At 42.9% G+C, this 23,857-nt stretch overlaps 1 protein-coding gene across 2 annotated transcripts in view; it reads right to left on the bottom strand.

Annotated features, from left to right (window-relative positions):
• Nucleotides 1-3,914: 3,914 nt before the first annotated feature.
• Nucleotides 3,915-23,857, bottom strand: part of LOC140739490 (fibroblast growth factor receptor-like 1) — a 164,754-nt gene continuing 144,811 nt past the window's right edge. For both annotated transcript variants that reach the window (XM_073067843.1, XM_073067844.1), the window contains exons 4-7: nucleotides 10,450-10,539; nucleotides 7,857-8,126; nucleotides 6,406-6,759; nucleotides 3,915-5,364 (exon numbers count right to left, since the gene is read on the bottom strand). In XM_073067843.1, the coding sequence (XP_072923944.1) occupies nucleotides 4,982-5,364; nucleotides 6,406-6,759; nucleotides 7,857-8,126; nucleotides 10,450-10,539 (1,097 nt within the window). In that variant the 3' untranslated portion in view covers nucleotides 3,915-4,981. The remainder of the gene's footprint in view (nucleotides 5,365-6,405; nucleotides 6,760-7,856; nucleotides 8,127-10,449; nucleotides 10,540-23,857) is intronic.

Consider the following 23,857-nt stretch of genomic DNA (forward strand, 5'->3'; position numbering starts at 1 on the left):
TTTCTTTGGAGCACTGGAGGCAGAGGGGTGACCTGATGGAAGTTTATTGGAATTGGTTTATTATGTTGCGCATTCTGATTTTCAGTGAGAAGTTGGTTTTGCAGCTGTTCAAACAGGTCGAATCACTACACAGTTCATTGAGGTAGAACAAGGCAAGAGAGAGAAGTTAGACTTAAAAGTGAAGAATGATTATGAGAGAAGTGATGACTGGATCTGTAGAGAGCAGCGTGCAGTGAATCACCAGTGCTATTTTTAAGATGACGGGAGGCGCAGGGCAGAGTCATTATCCAGGGTGAAATGTCAAAAATTAAAGGGCATAGAACATAAAACAGTACGGCACAGGAACAGGGCTTACGGTCCACAATGTTGAGTCGAAGCAGATAAAAAGTGTATAAAAAAACTCCAAAACCTAATCCTTCCTACCCCATATCCCTCCAACGTTCTCACATTCACGTGCCTATCTAAATGTATCTTAAAAAGCCCCTAATGTATTTGCCTCTACCACCATAACAGGCAGTGTATTCCAGGCATTCACCACCCTCTGAGTGAAAAAACTTACCCTTCACATGCCCTTTGAACCTACCTCAATACATGCCCTCTGGTATTAAACATTTCTACCTTGCCTACTTTATCTTTGCCTCTCGTAATCTCATAGACCTCTATCAGATCTCCTCTCAGCCTCTGCCACTCTAAAGAAAAGAAGCCAAGTTTGTCCAGCCTCTCGTGATAGTGCATGCCCTCAACACCAGGCAGCATCCAGATAAACCTCTTCCTCACCCTCTCCAAAGACTCCACATCCTTCCTATAGTGGGACGACCAGAACTGTACGTAAAAGCTTTAAGGTAAGAGGGGAGAAGTTTAAAGGATATTTGTGAGGCAAGCTTTTTACACAGAAGGATGTAGGTGCCTGGAACCAGGTGAGGTGTAACAGCCACATTTAGGAGGCATTTCGACATGGAGAGGCTGGGAATAGATATGATGACATGCTGGGATAAAGGGTCTGTTCCTGTGATGTACTCTCCCGTCTTCAATATTCTGACCGATTTTCTGAGCAGTCGGGTCCTCGTAACTAAAGCAACAAATTTGAAAGAAAGAAATCAAATATCAGGGAGTAGTTTGTGAGATGGCATGGACATCCTGCAGAGGGAGGTGATCGAGCTCAAGCTGCCTCTCTTCCGATAGAATATCACCTGCTGATATCTTCCACTCCTTGCCACTGCAGCTGGCACTGGGGAGTTCCGTCTGATTTTTGTTTACCGACCTTCCCAGACTGAACTGGGTCCAGTTCTGCAACGATCAGGGATGAGGATGTAAATCTCTGGGCTCAGTTCCAAGTCGGTCTGTGCCACTAACCAAATGGTCCACTGGGGGATCTCTCCATTCACCATTCAGCAGAGCAGAACGTTGGCACTTAGAGCCAGATTCAGATGTTTACAGTTTAGTGTAAACTGTGATTCAAGGATTAAACGCTCCTATGATGTTTTGTGACTTGTTTGTGTTTGCTTGCTGTCTGTAAATTTTCTGCCATATTTCCTACATTGGAACAGGGACTAAACATTTCATCGACTGTAACGCTTCTGTGCTTCACCAGAGGCTGTGAAAGTTGTTATAAAAATGCAAATACTTTCCTGTGTAATGATGTGTGTGTGGCCCCATTACTAATGCCCTCATTACTGATCATAAAGGCAAAAACATGTCGACAAGATCTAACAGTGGGGAACTGTGGCTGAATAAGCCCAAAAATGAAGTGGAAATCCTATTTAACGTGGGGTACCGGGGTGGGATATCATGTCATCCAGAAGGGTCTCTCTTATTTGAATCGTAGTATAGTTACAGCAAAGATGCCGGCTGCTTGGCCCATCATATATGGTACACACTGCCTCTACTTCGCAGGCTTGATCTCCAGTTCTCTTCTTGTAGCCTGACAGATTTTCCTCACTATCCATTTATCCATTTGAAGGCTGTAATAGAACCCGTCCCCACATTATCAGTTTGGATTCCTCAAATTACTACTAATGCTCCTCTGGTCTACCCTTATATGGTGACGTTGAGCCCATCCAGTCTCCACCATTCCACCATGACATTGTCCTCTCAACCCCATGCTCCTGCCTCTCTCCATAACCTTTGGCACCCTTATAAATACCCAGTGACCTGGCCTCCACAGCTGGCTGACAATCAATTCTGCAGCTCCACCAGCTCCTGGCTAAGGAAATTCCTCCTCATCTCTGTTCTAAAGGGATCCCTCAACCCCACCACCGAGGGGGACAACATTCTACATCGACCATGCCACCCAGGCATTAATGATGAGGGGAGGGTGGGGGCTGCTGGTTGAGAGAGCGTTGAAACTTCCTGGGCATGCAGTGTGCTACTTGCATCACTATCCAGCTCGTCCATATTTTGACGTTTCCTACTTTCTAGGAAGGCCGGTATTTACTGTTCCTTCTCATTCCCCATTGAGAAGATGACTGGTGGCAGTATCATTTAGAGCTCTCATTTGTGCATTATAGATTAGGAGCTGGCTTTGAGGTGATGGGCCAAATGTCCCAAGGGAAGTTTATACCCTGGGGAAAAGAATGTCTTGGCTAATGCAGCTCAAGTATTGGGTGCGAACGGTGTTTTGGTTTCAAGACGCCAGCGGTGTGTTTGCTAATCACCGAATGCTGTCGGAGGAAAGCCCTTGTACCAACCCCTCCCCCCCCCCCCCCCCCCGATGGAGAGAAACAGCCTATCGGTTCTTAAGACGAGGGGCTTGAAGAAGTGATGCAGAGGATTGTAACACTGGAACAGTGAATTGCTGGTCTCTGTTCTCATTCCAGGAGAGTTACCCCCTCTCTCTATCCCTCGCTGGGAGATAGAGCCGGTCTGAGATACCGACGTGCTGGGTTATCAACGATGGTTTTCGATGGACTCTGGATCAAGGGGTATGGGTGCTCTGGGCCTTCTGCTGTTGCTTGCGTAGTGTGGGCATGGGGGGTGGGTGCTGTCAGTGCTACTGCAGGCACAGGTTGGGGGGAGCTGACACTTTTGCTGTTGCTTGTGTGAAGGAGGGCTTTGGAGCTTCAAAGTTTCTATCATGGGGTTTCTTGTTCCTTGAATATCTGTGAAGAGTATGTGTATACTGTAGACTTGCTTTGATATTAAAATGAACTTTTGAACCTTTGTGAGTAGTTCCCCAACCTTTCCCACTCTCCAAGTTTCTCATTGCCATAAGATCATAAGAACATAAGGCATAGGAACAAAATTAGGCCATTTGGCCCATTGAATCTGCTCCGCCATTCAATCATTGCTGATCCTTCATTTCCCCTCCTCAGCCCCACTTCCCGGCCTTCTACTTGTAACCTTTGACGCCATGTCCAATCAAGAACCTATCAATCTTTGCCTTAAGTACCCAATGACCTGGACTCCATAGCTGCCTGTGGTAACAAATTTCACAAATTCACCACCCTCTGCCTAAAGAAATTTCTCTGCATCTGTTTTAAATGGACGCCCCCCCATCCTGAGGCTGTGCCCTCTTGTTCTAGACTCCACCACCATGGGAAACATCCTTTCTACATCTACTCTGTCTAGGCCTTTGAACATTCGAAAGGTTTCAATGAGATCCTCCCTCATCCTTGAAAATTCTAGCAAGTACGGGCCCATGTACAAGGCTAACAATTGCGATGGGCTCCATACTGGGTCCATAGGGAATTGCCCCAGTAGCGGTGATGCTTCCAGAGAGATTATCCCCCCTATCTCCGTCATTCAGAAATCCGCTGGCGGCAGAGCAGGAACTGAGCTCAGCTGCGTGGATGGACCTTCTCCCCCACTGCCTGTTTATCAGACATCCGCAGAGTTGCAGGTGTATTCAACAGCTAAGCTAAAGCCTCCCATACTGAGAGTGTGCAGAATAAACAAGTCACCACATAAAGACAATCTTTTTTTTCCTATTTTTTAATAAAATTATTTGAATTCTCATAAATATTTTGATGAGAAAATATCATCCAATGACATCCTTTGTGCATAATGTTTGTCTTTTTACCTCATACCGTTGTGTATATAATACAGACACGCATTTGCATTTCTCAGTGCAGAGGTGTCCGGATGTTTGCCTGAAAACAATGGTTTCGGCTTCAACAAACCAGCCTTGGTTTAGATTTTTAGTTCGGTGCTGACCATCCCCCATCCTCGTCCATAGCCGATTTACTTCAAATCTGTATTGTAACAACGGGAGCTGGCAATCTTGGAAGGAAAAGCAGAAATGGGGATCTGCTTCATCAGAATTCTTGCTTCATGAAGAACAGCGGAGGTTGAGACCTTCCAAGAAACTTGGGCTTTATAAAACTGCGCAGAATAAAGTGATCAGGTTTCGAGCCCAGCATATCCTACACTGTTTGTGTTGTTACTTCTGCACTAAAGATGAATAGTTGAGTGCTTGATACAGGATGTGGGGCAGGTAAGACTGTGGCCCTGGTTGTGACTTATTTATTTAGTTCTGTTGATGATGACAGTCCATCAAAAGCCTTAGCAAGCAAATCTGTCACTGACTCTTAAGAGACAAATTTCAGCTACGCTGAGCATCCCAAGAATGTCAGACTTCTCACAGCCTAGTTTACATGTTAGTTTTTTTTCTGGACACCTCACTCAACAAATACAAACCAGACTCTTCAGGTAGTGAGCGGGCATGCAGCAATCGTGTCCTTTGAGTTTCAGGGGCATTGGGAACACAGAGTAACAGGATAACCAGACCAAATAAACGCACCATGCAGAAGTTCAGTCAGTCCAGGCTCTCACAGTAGCCACCTCTCGCATAGCGGCCTGAGCATTGGGAGCCAGGAGGTTTCATTCTGGCCGTCTCCAAGTGAGGAAACCAGGTTGCTTCTGGGGTTTCACATTACTGTTAGAAATATGCTGGTGGTATTTGAGTTTTAAGTCAACGTACCGTGAGTCCCTTGGCATTTTTTTTAACAAGAGGCCTGGGTTGCCAGGATTGAGAGCTTTGTAGCTAGCACTGGTAGTGGAAGTGTTGGTGCTGGTGGATCTTGCCCTCTGTATGTGCATGGGTGTGGGTGTGAAAGTCCATGTAGATCTTCGGGTACACTTTGGGGGTGACGGTGGGCACCATGGCAGAGGTCTGAACCAGCAGGTGGGGCTGAGAGGCCACTGCGAACTCTGGGGTCGCGATGGGCGTGCAGTCTTTGTCCAGGACCATACAGTCTCGCTGGTGCCGGTGCTGTGGTGGGTGTGATCCGTGTCTCCTTGTCTGGCAGAACCAGAGTAAAATTGTGCCAGAGATGAAAATGGCACCAGCGGGGATTCCGATAATAACCGGCCACGGTAATCCACTGGCGGCACGCGAGGAGGTAGTTGTCTTCTCAATTTTGGGATCTGTGACAATCACCAACAACACGGAACAGAAGAAAAAAGCAGTTACTGGAGCATTCACAAAACAGAGAGCAGAATTTACTTAGTGAAACAGTTGTAGAAAGACCTTATACCTCCTGATAGGTTGGATTCTTATCATTTTTGCTAGTGTCTTATTGAGGGTGATCATGTTGAAAGGCATTCAGTAGTTAGTTCTCAGGTGCAAGACAGCTTGCGTATAGAATGGGAATCCCCCCCACCCCACCCCACTGCCCAAATCAAGTCAGGCAAAGTTACTTTGACACAGCTCCTGTAGTGTTTGCATACACCTGAAGCCCATGTGTCACACTGACCATCTTTTGAATTACTTTGCCAAATTGTACCAGAACGGGGCAAATATTGAATGCCTTGCATTTGTCGTAGTAACTTGCCTGACTAGTGGAGGTGACTTCTCTGCCATTAGAATGTTGTTACGACATTGATACAAATCTGGAGAGAATACTACCTAAAGGGTGATGCTGTTAACTCTTGTTACAATCCTGTTTGAAACCCTTACAGAAGATGGAATCCCCAGCTACGTACTGAGGATACCTGAACAGGAGCTCATTGCGAAAGTTGATTAGAATAAGGACAGTGGCTTTGTCTCCCCAGAGCTAAATCTTAGGCCTTGAGTTTCTCCCCTACTGTAAACCTCAGGGATGAGCAGACATCTTCAAGGAGTGATGCATCAAGAAGGTGGCATCCCTCATTAAGGACCCTGTCACCCATCACACATGCTGTGTTCTCATTGCTACCATCAGGAAGGAGGTACAGGAGCCTGAAGGCACACACTCAAACTACTCAGGAACAAATTCTTCCCCTCTGCAATCTGATTTCTGAATGGACATTGAACCCATGAACACTACCACACTACTTTTTAATTTTTAATTTTGCAACTATTTATTTAACTATTTAATACTTAATGGAATTCACGGTTTTTTCTCTACTGTTATGTACTTCATTGTACGGCTGTCGCATAACGAAAGATTTCACAACCTATACCAATGATTCTGCTCAGTGACCCACCTGGAAGCACAGTGAGGAAGGCGCTCCGGAAACTGTAACCCATGGTGTTGGCACCTAGACAGATGTACATCCCCGAGTGGTCTTCAGTTGCTCGAGCTATCAGCAGCTTGTTGAGGTACGACCCATCTGGGCGGGACCAGACATCGCCGGCTGGCAGCACCACAAACCTCTGCCCCCCCACCTCGATGGTGGAGTTGTACTTGTTCTCAGTCCCGTACTCCACTCGCTTTAGCCACTGGACAACTGGCTTCACGTCGCTCCGCACCTTACACTGGAAAGAGGTTGTACCTCCATACTCCACTGTCGTGTTGACTGGATGAGTGCCAGTTAACACAGGCTTGGACCTCGTCCTCTCTGTAGGAAAAGGATATTAAATGGTGTGAGTAATGAAATTGAATGAAAGAAATGTCCCAGAGCTTTTCTTTCCGTTATTAGCCACACTTTGAAAAGATTCCTCCTTTCTCACCAGGTGCCAATGCTGGTGGTGGGTGAATGGGAAATGAGTCATAACTGTGTTTCAACTATAATGAGGCTGCGCAATCTCGATGGAGCAACTGGCCAGTTTGTCTAGTTTGATCATTCCAATTATATCTGCAGAAAGTGGACTTGAGTTTAGAGAAGTTTGGTAAGGACGTGTTATCATTGATACATGCCCTCAGTTCTATGTGATAGGTCTTTTCCTTGTCCAGAGGTGAGCAGAGGGGGAGTTCAGGTGGAGTGCCCAATTAAATTACTTCAGGTATTGAGGAAACATCTATTTCTCCTGCCTCTCATCCCTACACTCAATAGCCATATTATTAGGTACACCTGTACACCTGCTCATTAATGCAACTATCTAATCAGCCAATCATTAGGCAGCACCTTAATCGTATTCCCTGGAGCTGTTTCTGCAAGTGATTCCTGCTTTATACTTCTTTTTTCTATGAAAATCCTACCCCTTTTATCCCCCAAGTGTCCCTTCAATTAATTGGAGTTGGGAGAATTATCGGAACATTATGGAATGCAATCCCGCCCCTTAGATTTTGACTGGTTTTTGGTGCGGTACTGAGAGGCAGCTGCACTGCTGGAAGTTTCTGCTTTTTGGAGAGTTTCAGCACAGGAGCAGGCACTTCGGCCCATCTCATTTATGCTGAACAAAGTTGCCCATCAAAGCTAGTCCATTTGCCCACACTTTATCCATATCCATTTTTGGATTGAGCAAGTATGTGACCAGGGCCCACGTTTTAAAGAAGTGTGGGATGGAGGGGGGATTCTCCCTCGTGCTCTGTCCACCATTCATCCCTCAGCCATCCACTGAAGCCACGGTGATTTGTGGGATCTATCTATGCCAAAGCTGGCAGCTGCAACGCTCACATTCCAACAGAGAGGATATGTCAGTCGACCTGAGCAGGGAAGTGAAGCACTATGGCACACGCTGGGGTAGTGTAGGGCACCGCACAGTGGCAACCTACCAACAACGTCAAGCTTATAGGTGGCGTTGATCTCGCCTGCCATGTTGAAGACGTGACACGTGTACTTCCCGCTGCTGTCGGGCTTTAGGTTCCTCAGGCTGAGGGTCCACCTGTTCTTTCTGTCCTCGGCGATCCGCTGATCGTCCTTCCACCAGACGATTTCAGGGCGAGGGTTCCCACTTGCTGTGCACTTCAGGCGGACCGAGCTGCCCACCGGCCTCGCTATCACTCGCTGGCGCATCTTACTGGGCTGTGTGAACCTGGGTTTAACTGTGGGAGGGGTGGGGGCAGAGAAACGAGGCGTCAACAATGTGGCTCATGTGAAAGTTATGTCCCCCTCCACACTGAGCATTCGCCCGCTGCCACGGACAAAGCGTCAGGCAGAGATGGTTCCGAGGTGTAAATATCATTCCAACTCTAAGGCCAAGAAAGTGCACCAGTGCCTCTATTTCCTCACAACGCTAAGGAAATTTGGCATGCCTCCTATGATTCTTACCAAATTTTACAGATACACCTTGGAGAACACCCCATCCAGATGCATCGCAGTTTGGTGTTGCAGCTGTTGTACCCAAAACTGCAGGGAATTTCATAGTTATGAACCTAGTGCAGCCCATCACGCAAACCAGCCACCCTTCCAATGACTCTGTCTGCACTTCCTGCTGCTGTGGGAAAGCAACTAACATACTCAACCAGCCCTGCCGCCCTCTCTCCTCTGCTCCCCTTTCCTTCAGGCAGAAGATTCCAGAGCTTGAGAGCCACACACTGTGACACCGGGCTCAAATACAGCATCTATCCTGCTGTTACCAGGCTCTTGCATCAACCTTTCAAATGATAACAGATACACTACTCACCTACAAATCTACTTCGCCACAGCCCTCACTTCAGGATAAGTACAAGATGAAAATAGGTTATAGATAGAGTGGGTGGCTAGAGATCTTCACCAGGGCAAAAATGGCTAATATGAGGGTGCACAGCTTTTAAAGTGGTTGGAGGAATGTTTAGGTAAGTTTTTTGCTGAATGATAAGTGTATAAAATGTGCTGTCAAAGGTTGTGGTAGAGGTAGACAAGTGGATGCTTTACAGACTCTTAGGCAGACAGAAGGATGAAAGAAAAATGGAGAGCTACATGTGAGGGAAGTGTGAGATTAAGCCTAGAGTAACTAGGTTGGCATAACATTGTGGGTCAAAGGGTTTGCACTATGCTGCATTTTTCCATGTTCTATGTTAAGTGCTATTTTTACCTTAGGTTGGAACAATTTCCTGCTGCGATCTGGGGCACCATCTGCAACTGCCTGGGTCTCATGTTTTGCTAAGTTTGCTTTCTAAACACAGCAGCTGCCACTTGTAAAATCAAAACAGATGCAAGTAAACTTCCAACGAATATTGCTTTGTTTAGCTTCTGGTCATAAACAGGAGTCAGTCTTCAGTTCTTAAAACGTAACGGGGAAGTAATCAGTCTGAAGTTAAAACAAAGTACCATCGATACAGCAACTTCGCAAACAAGCTCTGTATGTAGCAGATGCTCTTTTTGTAGGAAGTAACTGCATCTTGTTTATTGCTGCTCAAGCATACAGTACAAGACAATGGGTTATTTAATCTGGTTTGTTTCAAAACAGACCAACTAACTACGTTGCTTAGTTTGAGGAAACTTGCAGACCAGATGGATAATATCATTTAGCATATCAATAACTGATGTGTCTGTAGTTGGAAGGTTTATATACTCAGAGAAGTTAGCTTCACAGCACTAGCTGGGAACTGTGTCTCCAAAAAGCTCTTAGACCATTTGTGTAAAAATCTGAGGAAAGTGTGAGAGTGTGAGTGTGAGAGTGAGAGTGAGTGTGAGTGTAAGTGTGAGTGTGAGTGTGAGTGTGAGTGTGAGTGTGAGAGTGAGAGAGAGAAATTACCCAAGTGTAAAGAAGCTGTGTAATTGTAGAAGCAGATCAAGCTTATTAGGAATGGGGTAAGGAACACAGAGAAGCACAGAGAGAATTGGAATCTGTTCCCCTGGGTTCGAATTCGATGACGGACAATTCCTTTGTCTGCTTACTGGTACATCTTTATAGTTTTTAGAAATGAATCTGTTTTAGAAATGCTTTGTGTTTTAGAAATAGTTTGTTATTTGGAAATGTGTGAGATAGAAATCCTCTGTGAATTTTAAGTAAGTTTTAAGACTGTTGTTCAGATTTTAAATGTGTATCACTGAAAATAAATGAGCGGTGTTTTACACTGCTGTGTTAGCTGTAAGTATCTTCTCCTCGTAGAGAGAGGCCACTCAAATGGCGGTTATTGGTAGCTAAACTCACTGTGGAGAATAAACAGGGAAGTGAACAGTTCTTTGAAGAGTGGGTATTTACAGCTAAATCATATAGCGGGAGTACCAATGGCTATTAATATCTAATAGGGTCATCGTTTGAGTTTAGAACTTCACAGTCAGGAAACCTAACACCAACAGAACTGTAGCTTTTCTTCAGTCACCTCACTTCACACACCTTACACTGACAAACTTTGAACACATCTGCTAAGCCCCATTACAAGTCAGACGAGCTACATCCTGTGGACAGAAAGGTGCTGCCATTTGTCAGTGGATACCTACTCAGTTCTTTTCCTGTGGGCTCCGGGTTTGGAGATTCCGACTGAGACCCTTCGGGAAGGGGCTGGCCACTGCTTACTGTGCTGCTGTCATCTGTGGGGCAAACAAAACACGAGATGGATGTCAATTGGATGGACTGTCTTATCCTACCAAAGTGCTGCCCTGGTAAAGATTTTTTTTGTTTTGCTCTGCTTAATAATTTTAACCATGGAACTGAACTGCTAATACCAGTCTTGGGTGGTTCAATAAACTGCTCACTTTTTTATCTGATGCACGAATTCCAAGCAGACCAGGTAATTACAAAGTTCTGCAAAGATCCTGGTTGCCATGATGTATTTTTGTTGGCCTCCCTCCAAGTAGGCCATTGAGTACCAGAAATGCAGGCCCAATATAAAATGATTCAACTTCCTCAAATGGACCACAAATTCAAGACTTAAGTTATAAAACTGATCTATCTGAGTGATGCGGCTCCTGTGTTTGTGAGTTGTTCTGGCAAGCACAGAGCTCTTAAATCCTTGCAAGAGGCCTGATGCCCCAATAATTCCTGTAGCTCCTCTCATGATTTATTTCACTTTCTTTTCAGAAAATCTAGTCCTCGTCTAATTCGTAACTCTTCTGGAAACTAGAGTCAGTTTTTCTGCTGATTTTAATTTGAAAAAATATTATTCTTGGATTTTCCCATTTCATGAAAACAATGTTGAAATATGAGGTCTGATTAAGAAAATGCTCTCTCTCTACCCTATCAATTTCTTTCAACATCTTGCAAACCTTAATCAAATCACCCTTTGACATTTTATGATCCACAGAATACAAGGTGTTCAATCTCCTCTGGAGCTCAGGTGGATAGTCTGCGCTGGGCCAGTAACACACACACAACAGAGACTCAGCATCTAAGGAAAAGAATGAACAGTCGCTGCATGGGGCAAAGACCCTTCTTCTGGACCGAGAAGTACTGTGCCGAACTATACACAGCAATTTCGGAGCGATCTAATTAGATTTCTTTTCACAGCTGTGGAAAGATTCTCTGTTATAGCTCCTGTTCTTAAAGCTAAAATGCCTTTTGACTTTTTGATTGTCTGTTTTATTGTACAAGGAGCTATTTGCTATTTCTGTCTTTTCAACATTCAGATTTATCTGCTTTGCTCCGAAACTGAAAGATGTCACGTACACATGCCATTTTGCTGCAGCTGGGCTTCCTCATTCAGTCCAATAAAGCCTGTATCTAAGTTCATGATCCTATAGTACTTACTGCACTGATGATCTTTGTGTCATCTCTAAACATATATGTGATTCTCCATTATCTTAAAAAAATCATGAGTACATTATTGAAAAACTGAGGTTTGCTTTTCATTGTCTCCCAATTAAAATATGTTCTTTTATCTCTACTCTTTGTGTTACGTTTTATCAACATTCTTATACCTATTTCAATAACTTATCAGTTCTTTGATGTACCAGCTTTTATAATCAATCTTCCATGGACATTACCCTGTTTAGCATTTGGGTTATTTCCTCAACAAATTATTTGGAGTTTATTAATCTTTGTTGGTTCTTTAAATGGCTCAGATTTCTTCAGGTGCTCAGTCACTCTGTCCTTATAGATTCAATTAGCTTCCATAAAATGTAGATGACACTTCGTTGCTCTATCGTTATTTGGTTGCTCTCTCATGCCAATTTTTAAAATAATGTTGAAATTGTACGTTTTCAACTGAAACTTGCAAATCAGGAAAACTTTCAAAGCATCTTCAGTTTCCTGATCCAATATCTTTAAGTCTACAAATGGAAGCCATTAGTTCTGGGATTTTTCAGTCTTTGAAATCATTATTTATTTCTGATATTTAGAGATCTAGTCCTTAACTCTTAACTAGCTGTCATAGAATATTAATTATTTGCACCTCCTGTAAATTGCTTTTCAAATTTCCATTTTCTCACACCTATTTCTTTTTTCCCTCTTCTATTTAGTTATTTCTTACGATCTCTGCAGGTTTTTTACACTTCTGTGCATGTTGTTGTTGAATTACCTCTCACCATCTCTGTCAACCGTGTTCAATATTGGGAGGTTTTCCTTCTTCACCTTCATCAGTGTTTTGCCCAACCACAGTGTGAGCCAATGTGCTGCTTTATCCACTTCAAGTTAAAAAAATAGAGAACATGGAACAGGCCCTTCGGCCTACAATATTTGTGCCAATTATAGTGCTAAATGGAGCTATCTGTTTTGCTTGCATAGGATCTATATCCCTCCATTCCCTTCATGTTTATTTGTCTAAATGCCCCTAAAATGCCACTATCATATGCTTCCACCATTAAGCCCAATAGAGCATTCCAGATACTTACAACTGTTTGTTGTAAAAAACTTCTCCCACACATCTCCCTTAAACTTTCGCCCTCTCACCTTAAAACATTGTCCTTTGGTATTTCAGAATTCTACCCTGGGAACGAGACGCTGACTCTCTACCCCCTATAGATGTTTCTCAATTTTATTAACTCTACCAGGTCTCCCCTCAGCCTCTGACACTCCAGAGAAAACAGTCCAACTCTGCCCAACCTCTCCCTATAGCTAAATCTTTCTCATCCAGGCAGCGCCATGATGAATCTCCATTGCATCTTCTTTAAAGCCTCCACACTTTTCATGTAATGTGCTGACTAGAACTGAGCACAATACTACAAATGCAGCCTAACCAAAGTTTTGAACGGCTGACTTTTGTAGTAAAGTGCAGAATCTTCGCACCTCTTCAAAAGTAACCTGGAGTGGTAACATATTACTATCAGTGTTCGATAAATGTTGCTTTATTGCTGGGTTTTTAGTTGAGGTTAACGCATTACCAAATATAGCATGAACTGTTTTCTTCTCTTTCGTAGACATTATATTTCCAAGTTTTGAAGGTGCTCAAATCTAATGTATTCATTACTAATGAGATATTCTGCTCTTCTCAAATCAGATTTTTAAATTCTCCCATCAAAAATAAACTATGTTTGTCTCCAATCGCTCTAATCTTTTAAATTAATCCATTTCCCACATCTCAATAGGTCAAATGTGGCCTGTAGATTTCCTCCCATGAGATTTCTTCCACGAGGGCCCTCCAGAGAGAGCCTGGGGATATGTTACTTAATCCTTTTCACGCCAGATTATTCCTCATCCTTGTTTCTGTTTGTGTTTACATCATTTTTGCCTGTTTCCATGGCTCGGCCCATTATCTAATTGCTTAGAAATGAGTTATCAACCAAATTTTCATAATCGGCTGATTGGCTCCTTCATTGCCTAATTAACAGGATGGCATTGGAGTGCATACATGCAGGCAACAGTGAACTTCTAACATGCTTTGTAATTGTTTAACGCTTGTTAATGCCATGAACGATTGCGATTGAAACTGGCGAGAGACAGGATTTTGTCCTTCCAATCAAATCACTTGCTTGCTAGATTCACATATGTTTCAAATTAGCATGTATAATATATGTTATTACCCAATAGAATGCTGAAAATCAGCACTCCTGCTGCAGGCAAGACATTCCACATATTATTATTAAAAATAATAATGAATATCTTCAGCTATACAAAGCTGCCCAGCAGCTTTTAAAGGGTTAATGACCTTGCTCCATTTGACGCAGTACAAATAGCAACTCAAATGTTGGTATTCAAATGGAATGACAAGGGAGGCTCTGCCTGTCTGATGGGTACACACCATCCTAGAATTCCCCTGGGATTAGGTTGCTTTTAACAAATAACATGGCTTCATGGGAATTTGCACAAGTGCATTCATGCATGCTGCTGAAGCGTCTCCTCTGTCAGTGCGGAATCACCCCATTTTAGATAGTGTTAGGGAGGTAAACTGCTGGAATTGTGCGCGCGGGTGTTAGTGCAGGCGAACAAGGTGTATAGGGTGTGCACAAGGAACCAGCATCTCTACAGTTCCAGTTTTAGGGATCATTCTTAGATTGAGAACCAAACAGAGGTCACAGGAGGCCAGCGAAATTGCAAATGAGAGTTGGACCTGGTTGTGGAGCGAGACTTTAAAAGCTTTCACGCACCCTGCTCATGCATAGAGGCACCAACATCAGTCACTAAATAGAGTATTTAATGCAGGCAAATGGCCACAGGAAGGAAGGGGTGTAATGTGAGCCTTTGGAATGATGAATGAAGATTTGGATGAAGAGATGGGGTTTCAAAAGATTCTTGAATGTGATGATAGAAATTGAAAGGGGAAGATTTGAGGACAGTAGGGATAAGAATTAGAAAAATGGGAGCCAGAGTCTGAGCAAAACAAATGGGAAATGTTTAAAGTACAAGAATGAAGCTGGATTGGGAGACCAGGGGAAGAATGCATCAGGCTTATAAATGAGGGCATACTGTTACGTTGCTCCAACTGGAATTGAGAAAACAATGTCGACTGGTTGTTTTCATGTTAGAATGAAATAATAGAGTGATTTTTAATGAGATAGGTAGAGTATCTAAAGTGATGGAAAGGTTTACAGTGCAAGCCAATAATAGGAACCCAGCTTATTTTTACAAAACTACTGTGATCAATCCATCTGAAATCCTTACCAATGAGAACGTACAGGTCTAGGTGTGGAAATGGTCTCGAAGAAGAATCTGTCCCATTCATTTCAGGTGCAAATATACAAATGTACAATACAACCTGCTTTTCCCAATACTGTGAGCATTTTAGGAGCCTCATTAAATATCCTTCAATAAACATTAAACCATTACTTAACTTGCCTGAAGGGAAAGATAATATGATCTGGACACCTGTTTTATAATCTGTTTGATTTTAACGTCCATTTATCTTACGAGTGCAAACTGAACGCCTGATCCCCTGATCCTGCTGAATGGATTGTTAAGCACTGAGGCACTAATGTAATGAGAGTAACCATGTATTTCCTAGAGAGAGTACAGCCTGTCCATATCTATCGCAATCTGTTTACCAGCTCACTTTCAAAGCCAAGGCACTCCAATGTGGCACCTTAAAAATTGTTAAATGGAAAACAAGTATTTTCTCAAAGTCAAAAGCCTAAAGATGTAGACGAGTCTGCCATCCTGAGCAGAAGGAAGTAATCTATGGACCTTAAGACAAAATACTAGGCATTTGACCCTAAATGCTCGCATTATTGGGAGCGAGAGTTTGTTGGCCATTCTGCACCTAGAGTGAATAGGACAGAGTCTTCTTCTGAGACTACACTTTGACCTGCCAGATACCTTGCTGCTTATACCAGCAGCATGGTCAAAATATAGGCAAATTTATATTAGGCAAGAAACAGTGTTGGATAGACTGTTGAGTCTGAAGGCTGATAAGTCCCCGGGACCTGATGGTCTGCATCCCAGGGTACTTAAAGAGGTGGCTCTAGAAATCGTGGATGCATTGGTAATCATTTTCCAATGTTCTATAGATTCAGGAACAGTTCCTGCTGATTGGAGGGTGGCTAATGTTGTCCCACTTTTCAAGAAAGGAGGGAGAGAGAAAACAGGGAATTATAGACCGGTTAGCCTGACGTCAGTGGTGGAAAAGATGCTGGAGTCAATTATAAAAGAGGAAATTACGACACATTTGGATAGCAGTAGAAGGATCAGTCCGAGTCAGCATGGATTTATGAAGGAAAAATCATACTTGACTAATCTTCTGGAGTTTTTTGAGGATGTAACTATGAAAATGGACAAAGGAGAGCCAGTGGATGTAGTGTACCTGGACTTCCAGAAAGCTTTTGATAAAGTCCCACATAGGAGATTAGTGGGCAAAATTAGGGCACATGGTATTGGGGGCAGAGTACTGACATGGATTGAAAATTGGCTGGCTGACAGGAAACAAAGAGTAGTGATTAACGGGTCCCTTTCGGAATGGCAGGCTGTGACCAGTGGGGTACCGCAAGGTTCGGTGCTGGGACTGCAGCTGTTTACAATATACATTAATTATTTAGATGAAGGGATTAAAAGTAACATTAGCAAATTTGCTGATGACACAAAGCTGGGTGGCAGTGTGAAATGTCAGGAGGATGTTATGAGAATGCAGGGTGACTTGGACAGGTTGGGTGAGTGGGCAAATGTATGGCAGATGCAGTTTAATGTGGATAAATGTGAGGTTCTCCACTTTGGTGGCAAGAACAGGAAGGCAGATTACTATCTAAATGGAGTCAAGTTAGGAAAAGGGGAAGTACAACGAGATCTAGGTGTTCTTGTACATCAGTCAATGAAAGCAAGCATGCAGGTACAGCAGGCAGTGAAGAAAGCTAATGACATGCTGGCCTTTATAACAAGAGGAATTGAGTATAGGAGTAAAGAGGTCCTTCTGCAGCTGTACAGGGCCCTGGTGAGACCCCACCTGGAATATTGTGTGCAGTTTTGGTCTCCAAATTTGAGGAAGGACATTCTTGCTATTGAGGGAGTGTAGCGTAGGTTCACAAGGTTAATTCCCGGAATGGTGGGACTGTCACATGTTGAAAGATTGGAGCGACTGGGCTTGTATGCATTGGAACTTAGAAGGATGAGAGGGGATCTGATTGAAACATATAAGATTATTAAGGGATTGGACATGCTGGAGGCAGGAAACATGTTCCCGCTGATGGGTGAGTCCAGAACTAGAGGCCACAGTTTAAGAATAAGGGGTAGGCCATTTCGAACAGAGATGCTGAAAAATTTTTTCACCCAGAGAGTGGTGGATATGTGGAATGCTCTGCCCCAGAAGGCAGTGGAGGCCAAGTCTCTGGATGCATTCAAGAGAGAGTTAGATAGAGCTCTTATAGATAGCGGGATCAAGGGATATGGGGAGAGGGCAGGAATGGGGTACTGATTGTGTATGATCAGCCATGATCACAGTGAATGGTGGTGCTGGCTAGAAGGGCTGAATGGCCTACTCCTGCACCTACTGTCTATTGTCTATTGTCTATAGCAGGAAATGAACTGGTTCACAAACTTACAAGCCTTAATGAGTCAGGGTCTCCATTTATATAACACCTTTCACAGCCTTGCACTGTCTCAAAGCTCTTTTCTGTAACAAACAGCTTTTAAACTGTAGACAACTAGATTTTGACAGACGTAGAAAGGGTAGACAGTCAAAAATCTTTTTTCATGATAAGAGTATCAAAACAAGAGGACTTATGTTTAAAGTGAGGAGGGGTTGTAAAGGTTATCTGAGGTGTAAGTATTTTACATAGAGAGAAGTTGATGTGACTGTCAAAGATGGCTTTCCACAACAGATTGTGGTTGATCTCTCTAGGAGAATGGCAATTCTGGATTGGGGGTTATGTAAAGACCCAGATTTGATTAGGAAGCTTAAGGTAAAAGAACCCTAAGGAGACTGCTATCATAATATGATAGAATTCACCCTGCAGTTTGAGAAGGAGAAGCTAAAATCAGATGTATCAGTATTACACTGGAGTAAAGGGAATTCCAGATTCATGAGGGAGGAGCTGGACAAAGCTGATTGAAAGAGGGCACTAGCAGGGGTGATGGCAGAACAGCAACAAATAGGTATGGCTGTTGACTCTAGAGAAAATTCAGAAGGCATAGGAAAGATACATTCCTAAGATGAAGAAGTATTCTACAGGGAGGATGAGGCAACTGTAGCTGTGGCTGACAAGGGAACTCAAACACTGCACAAAGGAAAAAGAGAGTGCATATAATATTGCAAAATTTAGTGGGAAGGTAGAGAACTGAAAAGCCTTTAAAAACCAACTGAAAGCAACTAAAAAAAGTCATAAAGAGAGAAAAGATGAAATCTGAAGGTAAGATAGCCAATAATATAAGGGGGTACAAAACCTTTTTCTTCTTTTATATAAAGAGTAAATGAGAGACAAGACTGGATATCAGACCACTGGAAAATTACGAAGGGGAGGTAGTAATGGGGGACAAAGAAATGGCGGACAAACTCAAGTATTTGCGTCAGTCTTCACTGTGGAAGACATGAGCAGAATGCAGAAATTTGAGAGTGTCAGGGGCAGAAGTGAGTGTTGTTACTATTACTAAGGAGAAGTTGCTTGGGATGATGAAGAGCATGAAGATAGATAAGTCACCTGGAACAGATAGACTATACCCCAGAGTTTTGAAAGAAGAAGCTGTAGAGATTGTGCAGGCACGAGTAATGATGCTTCAAGAATCACTAGATTTTGGAATGATTCCAGAGGACTGGAAAATTGCAAAGGCACTCCTCTTGTTAAGAGGGAAGGAAATTATCGGCCAGTTAGACTGACATCAGTGGTTGGAAATCTAATATTAATAATGGGATTGAGGTCCTTACAGGCACATGGTAAAATAGGCCGAAGTCAGCATGGTTTTCCACGGGGAAATCTTGCCTGACAAATCTGTTGCAATTCTTTAATAACAGGTAGGATAGACAAAAGAGAATCAATGGATGTTGTTCACTTGGTTTTTCAGAAAGCCGGTGACAAGGTGCCACATGAGGCTGCTGAACAAGATAGGAGCCCATGTATTACAGGAAAGGTACTAGCATGGATAGAAGACCGGCTGACTGGAAAGAGGCAAAAGGTGGGAATAAAGGGGGTCTTTTCTGATTGGCTGTCCATGATTAGTGGTGTTCTGCAGGGGTCAATGTGGGGACTGTTTCTTTTCATGTTATTTGTCAATGATTTGGATGAAGAAATTGATAAATTGTTGGCCAAGTTTTTCAGACTACCTGAGGATAGGTGGAGGGGCAGGTAGTGTACTTAGACAGATTGGGGAAATGGGTAAAAACGTGGGAAATGGAATGTAGTGTGGAGAATTTTGGCAGAAGGTATAAAGATATTGGCTACTTTCTAAAAGGGAAGAAAATTGAAAAATCAGACGTGCTAGGAAGCCCTCGTGTAAGATCCCCTAAAGGTTAACTTGTAGGTTGAGTCAGTGGTAGGGAAGACAAACGCAATGTTAACCTTCATTTTGAGAGAACTAGAATACAAAGCAATGATGTAATGTTGAAGCTTTAAAAGGCATTGGTCAGACTGCACTTGAAGTATTGTGAGTAGTTTTGGGCCCCTTATCTTAGAAAAGAAATGCTGGCAGTGGAGAGGGTCACGACAATGACAATGATCCAGGAATGAAAGGGTTAACATATGAGGAGCATTTGGCTCTGGGCCTGTACTCGCTGGAATCTCATTAAAACCAATTGAATATTGTAAGACCTAGATAGACTGGATGTGGAGAGGATGTTTTCTATCGTAAAGGAGTCTTGGACCAGAGGGCACAACCTCAGAACTGAGGGATGTCCATTTAGAATAGAGATGAGGAAACATTTCTTTAGTCAGGCCAGTTTATTGGGTATAGTTAAGGCAGAGGTTGATAGGGTCTTCATTAATCAAGGTGTTGAAGGCTACAAGGAGAAGATTCGATGTCCATTCAGAAATCAGAAGGCAGAGGGGAAGAAGCTGTTCCAGAATCATTAGTGTGTGCCTTTAGGCTTCTGTACCTCCTTCTTGAAGATAGCAATGAGGACAAGACATGACCTAGGTGATGGGGGTTCTTAATAATGGACACCATCTTTTTGAGACTAGATGGGCTGAATGGCCTATTTCTGCTCCTGTGTTTTATGGTCTTATGGTCTTGAAGGAGATGGTGGAATTAAATACAATTACCACACTCAAAGGTATTTAGATGGATGCTTAAGTAGACAAGACTAGAAGGATACTCTCCATAATAGAGAAATGGGATTAGTCTAGATGGGTAAAAAGGTCAGTATGGATGCAGTGGGCCAAATGGACCATTTCTACTCTGTTCAGCTTGACAACTCTGTGACGATGTTATAATGAGGGAAATGCAACAGCAAGGCCCCACATAAAGCAATGTGAGTGTTGCCATACAATCTATTACAATGATGAGATGGTGGAACAAATATTGGGCAGAACTTCAGATGAACTCCTTTGCACTTCTTTAACAATCGTTTATGTCCTCCAAAGAAGCCTGTTTGTTCAAAAATTCATCAACGGTGCTCCTGAAGGTTCAGTACTCCCCTGTTGTTTGCTAGAGTGTCTTAGATGATGTGTTGCATACTCTGAATCATGGCCTTCTAACATGGTGTTACCACTATTTACACCTGATCGATGAAGTATAATGTGAGATATTAATATTTTTGGTTAAGCCTCATTCCAGGTTCCAATCCACACAGAATGGATGAAGTATAAATACTATGTTGTTCCTCATCAGAAAGCGTATCACAGTACTGAGACAATGATCTCTCTCAAATACATCCAGACTATAATGGAATGAATGCCCCAAAAAATTTCAATCCTAATCCTTGAAGGGCATTTCCTGACTGCACTGATGTAAATACTTCCAAATCAAGGGCATGTCAAATTTGTACAATATTAGAAAAAGGATGAATAATACGGCCGTAAGATACAGGAGCAAAATTAGGTCATCCAGCCCTTCAAGTCTGCTCTGCCATTTTATCAGGGTTGATCTATTTTTCTACTCCTCCCCAGTCTCCTGTCTTCTTCCCGCATCTCTTCTTGCCCTGACTAGTCAAGAATCTATCAACCTCTCCCTTAAAATTACCCAATGACTTAACCTCCACAGCGCTTGTGGTAACAAGTTCCTCAGATTGACCACTATCTGACTGAAGAAATTCCTCCTCATCTCCAGTATAAAATGACACCCCTCTATTCTGACACTGTGCCCGCTGGTCTTAGACTCCTCCACCATGGGAAACATCCTCTCCATATCCACTCTATCAAGGCCTTTCAGCATTTGATAAGTTTTAATGAGGTCTCTCCTCATTCTTCTGAATTCCAGTGAGTAGAGGCCCAGAGCCATCAAATGCTCCTCATATGAGAAGACTTTCAATCCCAGAAGGTGTTGAATCATTGTGGGTAGAGCTAAGGAACTGCAAGGGTAAGTTAACTCGTGCTGAAGTAAAAGGCATGCACAATAGCATAGACAAATGAAAATAATGAGAATGTGCTTCTAGGACAAGATGTGCAAACTAATTTCCCGTGACTTGTCCCAGCTGAGGTGTGCCTTATGAAGCAAAGTCACAGCAGTCTCAACCCTGCTCCATTTTCCCTTCAGCTGTGAGCTTTGTAACCCACTTGCATATGCACACCTCATCAGACAAAGCAACGAGAATGATTCCAGGAATGAAAGGGTTACAGAATGAGGAATGTCTGACAGCTCTTGGGTTGTATTCCCTGGAGTTCAGGAGAATGAGGGAGGATCTCATAGAAACATTCCAAACATTAAAAGGCCTAAACAGATTAGATATGGCAAAGTTATTTCCATGGTAGGGGAGTCTAGGACAAGTGGGCATGACTTCAGGATTGAAGTATGTCCATTTAGAATAGAGATGCGGAGAAATTACTTCAGTCAGAGGGAAGTAAATCTGTGGAATTTGTTACTACGAGTGGCTGTGGAGGCCAAGTCATTGGGTGCATTAAAGGCAGAGATAGATATGTTCCTGATTAGCCAGGGCATCACAGTGTATGGGGAGAAGGCAAGGGAGCGTGAATTGGATCAGCCCATGATTGAATGGTGGAGCAGACTAGATGGGCCAAATGCCCTACTTCTGCTCCTATATCTTATGGTCTTATATACTCTTTCAACAATAATGCTACCCTGGCACTTTATATTCATTAGTCTCAATATACAAACACCCCCTTCAGACAACAGGTTTCATCTCATTCTATTGGCAGTCCCATTTCCAGTTTTGGGCGACACGTTGGAAGTCACAACTTCTGAGAAGTAGTAGGGCAGTTAGAAAATACTAACAAGATTGGGACAGGACAATATGGGTTTATCAGAGGAAAAACATGTTTGATAAATCTGTTAGAGGTTTTTTGAGGTTGCAACTAATGGAAAGTTTGAACCTGTGATGTGCAATATTTGAACTTTCAGAAGGTCTTTGACAAGAGATGGTTAGAGAAATATGCTATGGAGGTAAGGTGTTCTTGCCAACTAGGGACTGGATACCAGACAAAAGAAAAGAGAATAGGCATAAGTAAGTAACGTTAGTGTAGGGAGTAGGTAACTAGTGTGGACTCATAGACACTGTTGCTGGGGAAAGGTAAAACATCTTTTAAATTCTGAAAGATCAAAATATGGTGGTGTTTAGAAGGAGCTAAGTGACCTTGGACACGAATCACTGAAAATTAATGAGCAGGTACGGTACACAGTTATATAGGCAAATGATATGTTGGCCTTGGTGGCAAGAGGGTTTCAGTGCAAAGTGGTCAAATGTTGCTCCAATTATGCAGATCCCTGGTGAGCCTGCATCTGGAATATCGAGTACAGGTCTGATTGCCCTACCTCAGGAAGGATATTCTTACAGTAAAGAGAGTACAAAGAAGGTTCACCAGATTGTTTCTTGGGAATAGGGATGAAATGTCTCGGGAGAAGATTTTGAGCGAACTGCCTATACTCTCTAGAGTTTAGAAGAATCAGAGGCAATCTCATTGAAATGTATATAATTCCACATAACTTAATGGGATAGACATGGGAGTAATGTATCTCTTGAGTAACAGTCTCAAAAAAATAAGGGGTCAGCCATTATGACAGCGACGAAAAGAAATTTCTTCATGCAGTGAATTTTTGGAAATCATCGTCCAAGAAGACTGTGAACGTTCAATTGCTTAGTATGTTTATTTACTTATTACTGAGATACAGTACAGAATAGGCCCTTCTGGTCCTTCAAGCCACACCATCCAGCAATCCCCCTATTTAATCCTAGCCTATTCATGGGAAAATTTACACTGACCAATTAACCTACCCATCGGTACATCTTTGGATGGTGGGAGTAAAGTGCAGCAGCCAGAGGAAACCCTTGCAGTCACTGGGAGAATGTACAAATTTCTTACAGGCAGTGGTGGGAATTGAACCGGGGCTGATATTACTGTATGTGTTGTGCTAACCACTACGCTACCATGCCATATGCTCAGAACAAAGATAGGTTTCTTTTTATGATATGAATAGAGTAAAAGGATGAGGCATCGGTACAGGAAAGCAGCTTGGTCAGCCGCGATCTTATTGAGTAGGAATGCTGAGCTGCATAAACTATTCTTGCTGCTATTTCTTATGTCCTTATGAAGTAGAAGTGTGGCACAGTGTTGCAACTGGTTAAGCCACTGCCTCGCAGCACGAGCCACCCAGGTTTAATCATGACCTGAGGTGCTGTTTGTGTGGAGTTTGCACTGTCACCCCATGTCTTTCGCTGAGCTCTTTCCACATTCCAAGGATATATAGTCAGTAGGTAAATAGCTGCCTTAAGTTGTCCATCGTGTGTAGGTGAGTGGCAAAGTCTGGATGGATTTGATGAGAACGTGCGGAAAATAAAAAACAAAGAATTAACATATGACTAACGTAAATTGATGGTACATGGTTGGTACAGATTCGGTGGGTTGAAGAGCCTGTTTCTGAACAGTATGCCTCAATGACTCTAAATGTTTTGCCCTGTTCCTTTCTCCCTATTTATTTAGCGTTTCCTTAATACCTTAATTCAATTTAGTT

Source organism: Hemitrygon akajei, chromosome 15 (assembly GCF_048418815.1).
Source record: "Hemitrygon akajei chromosome 15, sHemAka1.3, whole genome shotgun sequence".
In the NCBI taxonomy this organism is placed as follows: domain Eukaryota; kingdom Metazoa; phylum Chordata; class Chondrichthyes; order Myliobatiformes; family Dasyatidae; genus Hemitrygon; species Hemitrygon akajei.